Raw genomic sequence first — 7,900 nt, 5'->3', positions numbered from 1 at the left:
CTTCCTTCCAAGGAGTGGCTGGTGGGTTTGAACTGCCAGCCTTCTGGTTAGCAGTCAAACACCCTAGGCACTACACCACCAGAGTTCCTGTATCTATCTGTCTATCTACCCACTGCATCGAGTCAGATCCGACTCACAGCAACCCCTCCTTGGGTTTCCAAGGCAGTATCACTACGGAAGTAGATTGCCTAATCTTCCTTTTGAGGAGTGACTGATACATATATATAAAATTCTGTATCATTCTAGTATACCCCACATGTCAATTTCAAGAAACAATCTGGAACTGGGAATTACTAACATCATCTAAGTAGAGACCAAAATAAAGAATTCACTAATGGTTTGCTCTGCCTATCCCTGAGGCAAACTTTGTTCCATGGTATCTCATAGTTTTGATTCATAACTGGCTCTTTCCACTTTTGCAATTTATAAATGGCCTTGTAATATTTTGGTAGCTGTTCTTCAACTTTTTCTCCTAGCTTGATTTATAAGCAAACTACTTATTATGAACAAAATTAGAAAGATTTACAACCAACCCTAAAGGCATTGATGTCCAGACTTCGGTCCATGTATTTCTTCTTCTCATATTTATCTCGGATAAATCCCTCGACAGCTCTGCAAAAAGCTTATTAAGGATGAATCAAACAAGTCTTGCCAACAATATAAACAAAAAAGGTCAATTTGCATCCCCCGGAGCTTTGTTCTCCCTCCTTCTTGCTTCATTTCCCCATAGGGCTCATGTTTCTTCATGGGCAGCTTCCTGACCAAATCCCTGGAATGCCTCCTTCGCAGTTACTGCAGGGAATCATTATTTCCTAATATTTTCTTTATTTATCCCATGATCAGAATGATGAAGGCAGCAAAGGAATTAACCTTCATATTGATATTAGAGGTGGCTGTGGCTATTCTAGAATACAACTAAAATAGTCAATAATAATCTATTTTAAAGCCTTTAGGTCAAAAGGCCTCAAACATAGACATGTGAAAAACCAAAACCATACTCAACTGCCATCGAGTGAACTCTGACTTTCCAAGGCTGTAAATCTTTACAGAAGCAGATCACCTTATCTTTCTTCTGTGGAGTGGCTGGTGGCTGGTGGGTTCGAACCAGTGACCTTTGGTTAGCAGCCAAATTCCTTAAGCACTACACCACCAGAGCTCCTTTTATAGGCACCTTGTTGTTGTTGTTGTTATGTGCCTTCAAGTCGGACTCAACTCATAGCGACCCTTCCTTGGGTTTCCGAGGCAGTATCACTACGGAAGTAGATTGCCCAACCTTCCTTCCTAGTTTATAGGCATTCAAATGGCCCTCAAGAACATATAAACTCTTGAGCCCCACTGCCAGATTCTGATCTGTGAGTCTTCTGCAGGGCACTCAAATCTGCATTTTAACAAGTTCTATCTGCACTCCCCCAAAAGAGAACTCTGACAGGATGATCTACAAATCACATTTTGAGAAACACTGCCTCAGGGGGTTGGTTTTGTTTGCTGGGTGCCATCTCTTTTTGAGGGGTAAGGGAAGAAAGTTATTGATAAACTAGTCAACAACTTCCAACAAGAACTCTTCTGCTTCACAGAAGCAGTTCACCAGGCCTCCCTTCTGCAGAGGTGCTCAGTGGGTTCATTCAGACCTCCAAACTTTAGGTTAGCATACAGTAGGGCCCTTAACATTTATCAGGGAAAAAAATCTCAAGATCTTTTTAATACTTTCACATAGGACACAAATAGGCAATAAAAATGAACAGTTTCGCTGATTGCTAGGGCTCAACAGAACACATTAAGCTATTCTTTTCATCAAACAATAGTTTCAGAGATCCAAAAACTATTGGAGATGTCACTTTATAGAAGAATTCCTAGTGAAACCACTGCAGTCTTCATTCCTAAATGAGTCTTCCCATGAGATACAACATGACACTTGTCACACATGTGCTTTTTGTGTGTCTAGGTTATAGGGGAGGTAAAAACACAAGAGCTCTGATGAAACCACATAGAAATGGTCCATTCAGATCACAGGCCTTAAGTCTTGTATGACTCTCCCAAAACACCAAAACGACACTCAGCTTCTAGATTGCTCCAGAAAAGATACGGGTCTATCTGAGGTCGGCGAAAGGTCTCAGGAAGATAGGCTTCATAAAGTCGGTTTGCTTTTCCATTCCCCATCTCTTGCATGCACTGCAGACAAAGAGAATGTGGAAATATGGAATATCAGATTAGGAAAGAGGTGAAAAAATTCTCAGCGAATCCCATCATTTTACAGATAAAGAACCAATCTAAAGAGTGGCAGGACCAAGATACAAACCTGTGTATTTTGATCTCCAATCCAAGATTCTCTCTATTTTACTAGGAGATCCCAACCATTTGCCTCCACGGCTATCTTTTTTTTCTTTCTCTCCATGGATTCTTTATATTGAAAGATTTGCCTACCAAGATCATTTGATTCAATAAAAGTCCTTATTTGGAAATCAAGACACATAGCTACCAATCAAACTATCTAATTGGCAGGCAATAATCATTATTATAATTCTGAGTTTATATTATTAACTAATCTACTTGGATTTATTACCAATAAATGTATGTTACTTAACTAGGGGAAAAAAAAACTTTTAAATGCCACGTTGCCATGGAGTCGATTCTGACTCCTGACGACCCTAACATATTACAGCGTAGAACTGCCCCGGAGGGTTTTCTTGGCTATAATCTTCATGGAAGCAGTGCACCAGGCCTTCCTTCTGCAGAGGTGCTCAGTGGGTTCATTCAAACCTCCAAACTTCAGGTTAGCATACAGTAGGGCCCTTAACATTTATTGGGGAAAAAAAATCTCAAGATCTTTTTAAATCTTCAAATTCTCAAATAGCCCCATGGAATATGATTTCTCTTATAAGACAGAGTTAAATATAATGACAAATTATAACTCACTCTTTTAGATCTTTTCTGATTCTACAAAAAGAATAACCAACATAGTAATTGGCTTTCTTTGGGGGCCTCCTTTCCTCCCAAAAAAAGAATTATTATTTTTTTAAAATCACTTAAAAAAGTTTCACTGCAGGAATAGAACAGAGAACAATGAAGCTACAAGATGCGGATCTAAGGCCTGTTGAACTCACTCATTACCTTAAGTGAGTCACTACTAGCCTATCAACCTAACAGCAAGTAAGATTCATATGTGAATTTTAATATGTTTTTAAAAGCTTATGATTTGCATGGGTTTTTTTTTTTTTTTGAGGGGTGGTGGTGGTGGTGGTGAACATCCAAAACTAAAAATGTTAAATTTGTAAATGCTACAAGCCTTGGAAAATCATCCAAAGACTCTCTTTAATACTTTCACAGACCCAGTGGGTACTAGATTATATGCTGTACTATGAAGGAGATAAAATAGAGGTATTACAACTCCCATCTTAAAGAAGAAAGACTTAAAAGTTCTCTATTAAGGTATGATAATTTAGTATTTATTAATTTAAATATTTAACAACTAAACATTCCTTTATCTTCACTTTTGTCCCCAGCTGGACTAAAATTCATCTTGAACTACTTTCACATGGAAATATGGGAGCAGTTGCCTCTTGGGCTGCGCAAGTACCTGAATCTGTTCTTGAGTCCACTGGTCGAGGTTAACTGATTTTACCCTGGATATGTGTACCCCCAGATTCCTGTGGATTCCAGCACATCGAATGCAGATGAAGACGCCAATGTTCCAGGAGGCCCATCGGGGTCCTGTGAAGGTCAGGAACAGGGCAAGAAAGTACACATTATAGCAATCTTTCAGCCCAAGCTGTACTACCACCTGCTAACCCCGCACAGCAGGAAGCACCAAGGCAGCAGAAAATGATCAGACACTTCTGCTAGAACAGAAGAGGCAGAATTTTTACCACTCTCCCTTTTATTGGTTTTAGTTCATTCCTCTACAAGTGGTTTTTTTTTTTTTTTTGCTTATTTTTAATTTTTTAAGTGTACAATTCGTGGCTTTTATTTTATTTATACGGTATGCAACCAACACCACTCCTAATTCCAGAACACTTTCATCACTCTGAAAAAAGAGACTATATCCATTAGCAGGCACTCTTCATTTCCTCCCAACCTCCCAGCTCCTGGTAACCACAAATTTTGTCTCTCTAGATTTGCGTATTCGGAACATTTCATATATAAGTGGGATTATACAATATGTTGGCTTTAGTACATGGAGCAGTTTTTACAATGAGAATATAAGTACTGAAACCCAAATGCTATAAGATGTCACTACTCGTATAAGGAAAAATCCCAGGAGAGCGTTGCAAAGTGATGTCACAATCTACTTTGCCTGGCACCATGAACACCCCTCCCCTAAAAAGCTTCTCAGTGGTGGTGGCCTGGATTCAGTTTTCCTACTAGGGAAAAAGATACAGCCATGCCACGCCAGCCCAAGGCTCTACCTGAAATTTAAACTTTGTTTATCCTCCCTTCCCCTCAGGCCCATAAAATATGCATCTAGACTTAATAGGATCCTTCTCCTTGGGCTGATGTCCCTACTTTACCCAACTACACAATTATCTAGAATTATCTGGATTTAAGATGGCCAAATTAAAAGATGCCCACTGTAAATAAACAAACTCAGATGAGTATTTGAAAAAACAAACAAACAAACATTAAACTGTTATAAAATCTCCCATCCCCTGTCAACTTTGCTCATCCTACTAATCATTCTGGAATACTATCAAACCCTTCTTCATAATTCTTATAATGGAAAAAGTGACTTTCATATGACACCTAACAAAGACTTACTGAAAACCAGAAATATTTCCTTCCCTAGCATTCCACTAGACAGAAATATGCCATATAAACATGATGTCACAGGTAGAGGTTGCAATAAAGAGGTGAAAAAGACATGCACTGGTTTTCTGTAGAGATAAACAGGACCTGCGTTTGGAACAACAAAGAGCAATGAGACTTCACTTTTGCAGGACACAATTATTTGCTTAGCTTGAGGTTTTGAGAGCAGTTTTAAAGGAATACTAGAGTTATATGGCAGGAAATTATCCTCAGAAATGTGAGTTTATGATTATTATAATAGAAAATGTCTTTTTTTTTTTTTTTTACAAAGATATCACTCATTCTGTGTCAAATACTACAAATACAGAATGCTTAAATCCTCCTTATAACCACCAGGTGGTGTTCTCTGCCTGAAATTTTATCCCAATACTTAATGCTACTATCTTGATAGGTTCAGCTTTATCTTTTAAAAAGATCATCAGTAGCTCCAAATCTGTCGAGAGAGACTTGCACAGTAGTTCTGTCATATAGCTAATAAACTCACATGCGACTCACACACTTGCTTCAGAGGGTGGGGAGTTCATGTAAATACAAAATGAAACAAACAGATGTGAATGAGAGCTGTTAGAGGCTGTACATTATTAGGCTAAAGTTTTCATAAAGGAATTCTGATGAACTCTACATTATATTGAACTGAAAACGGGACTGAGAGTTATCTTTCCTATTTCTTTACCATTTTTCTTTTGCTCTAGATTCTGGAGTGTAGAACTCATGATAAAATCGTCAAAATGTATTTGTTTGCTAACAAAGTCAGAAGCCAAAACACTAATTATAAGTCAGCTATGGAATGTTAGTTATCCTGTTTGGTTCTTGGCCCTAAATCCAGAGAAGCCATTCCCCAATCAACTAAACCACTGTCACAAAAGGAATTTCTGTGGATCCTGTACCAAAGTATGTAAGGTGGTCCTTTTGTTCTGGTGGAGAGCAGTAAAGTGCTCAGCTGCTGAACAAAAAATTGGCAGTGCAAACCCACCAGGTAGATGTGGCTGTCAGTTTGGGGCAGTTCTCTGTGTCCTATAAGGTCACTATGAGTTGGAATTGACTCAACAGCAATGGATTTTGCCTCTGAGGAATTTAAGACCAGGACTGGGTGATCTGGGCCACTGACAAGGTCTTGGTACAGAAAGACAGGCAACAACATTTTCATGCAAAGGCCAGAGGAGATCCTCCTCTGCTGCCACGTCTGCCACCCCTCCTCCAGCCTTTTCCCAGTGAAAGAGAAACAGCATTATCTCAGGCACTCAGTACCCTTCAGTTTCGAGCCACTGGGTTTCTTAATCACAACTGCATGTTCCATAAGAAAATTCTAAAATTGGAGAAGAGAAAAATACAAGGGGCCAAAGTTACTTACATGGCTGGAGAGGTGGGAAAATGGTATAGTTATTAAAAGTACAGGCTTTAGAGCCAGAAAAGACTTAGGTTTGAGTTGCAACTCCATCAGTAGCTGTGTGACCTTTAGAGAGCTACTTAAACTTCCCAAGCCTTAGTTTCCTCACCCATAAAATGTGTACCATTATATCCACCTCACACAGTGCCTAAGAACACAAAGGGACAATAATAAATGACAGCTACATATAAGAACATGGCATAGAATGAGAGTTCCAGAAATTATTTCCCATTTATCTCCTCCACTAAGGACCAGTTAACTCCTTCACACATATATGTATACAAAGACTCTAAGCAAGACAGGATGATTCTTTTAGACAGGAATATTAAGTTTTGGTCCTAAAACAACAGAATCAAAATTAGCTGAATACAACAAAGAAGAAATTTGTCCTGGATCCAGTTTCAAAGTCTTCCTTCCAAGGAGTGACTGGTGGGTTTGAACAGCCAGCCTTCTGGTTAGCAGTCAAATGCCTTAGACGCTATGCCACCAGAACTCCCATTTTTATAGCACATACAAATACGTATACAGAAATACCATCTGCCCATACATGGTCATGGGTATATTCCCATTTGCCTACCCATACCTGATCAACTTGCCTGTCTAACTATGAATCCACTTGTAGATCAATGTTTGTTATTACTGATAATACAGTATTGTGTATATAATGGTATTTACTTTTGTTGTCTATACCTCTTGTCATTTCTCCATGTCTTCCTTTTCCTTAGTGACACTGTACTGGTCACGGCTTTAGTACACTATTTTTTCCTTCATTCAAGTCAATAGGTGTCTCTTACCTAGCTAGCAATTTTCTCTCTGCTCCCATCCCTTGTTGTTGTTCTTGTTGTTATGTGCCATCGAGTCGGCCCCGACTCATAGCGACCCCTCCTTGGGTTTCCAAGGCAGTATCACTACAGAAGTAGATTGCCCAATCTTCCTTCCGAGGAGTGGCTGGGGGGTTTGAACCGCCAGCCTTCTGGTTAGCAGTCACGTGCCTTAGGCACTATGCTACCAGAGCGCCCATCCCTAGTAACCAACAAAGAAAGTTTCTTCTTGTTTGTGAACCTCTCCTTGACTTTTTCTAAAAGTGGACTAATTTCTTCATCATTTCTTTCCCACAGATGTTGTCAATTAGATTCCTGTGTATTCTTCTATCCAGTGAGATCCAAGTGTATAACCAATATTTATGTTGTTGAAAAAAACTCGGATAAATCATTGGTCTTACAAAACTCTATCATACTATCTCCAGAGTTGTTTCTATCACCAAGGCCATATTTTCCAACTAGTGATTCTTCTTCATTTTTAACCTTTGCATTCCAATCACCAGTAATTATCATTGTATCTTGAGTGCACGTATGATCAACTTCAGACTGTAGAAGTTGGTAAAAATCTTCAGTTTCTTCATCTTTGGCGTTAGTAGTTGGTGCATAAATTTGAATAATAGTCACATTAACTAGGCTCCCCTGTAGGCATGTAGATATTCTCCTATCATTGACAGCACTGAATTTCAGGATAAACCTTGAAATATTCTTTTTGATGATGAATGCAATGACATTCCTCTTCAGTTTGTCACTTCTGTCACACCAGACCATATGTTTGTTCAATTCAATATGGCCAATAACAGTCTTTTCAGCTCACTAATGCCTAGCTGTTGTTCTTCAATCATTTCATTTCATTGTGACACCTTCCAATTTTCTTTGATTCATGTTTCAAATT

At 38.9% G+C, this 7,900-nt stretch overlaps 1 protein-coding gene across 1 annotated transcript in view; it reads right to left on the bottom strand.

Annotated features, from left to right (window-relative positions):
* The window catches only part of SMAP2 (small ArfGAP2), a 54,579-nt gene that overhangs the window by 14,053 nt on the left and 32,626 nt on the right, over positions 1–7,900 (bottom strand). Inside the window, exons 2-4 of the mRNA XM_007952697.2 lie at positions 3,575–3,708; positions 2,084–2,169; positions 534–612 (exon numbers count right to left, since the gene is read on the bottom strand). Coding sequence (XP_007950888.1) covers positions 534–612; positions 2,084–2,169; positions 3,575–3,708 — 299 coding nt within the window. The remainder of the gene's footprint in view (positions 1–533; positions 613–2,083; positions 2,170–3,574; positions 3,709–7,900) is intronic.

The sequence above is a fragment of the Orycteropus afer genome, unplaced genomic scaffold (assembly GCF_000298275.1).
Source record: "Orycteropus afer afer isolate SDZICR_OR568_19922 unplaced genomic scaffold, OryAfe1.0 scaffold00355, whole genome shotgun sequence".
NCBI lineage: Eukaryota > Metazoa > Chordata > Mammalia > Tubulidentata > Orycteropodidae > Orycteropus > Orycteropus afer.
The sequence above is the reverse complement of the archived record's forward strand: the minus strand, read 5'-3'. Positions and strand labels throughout refer to the sequence as shown.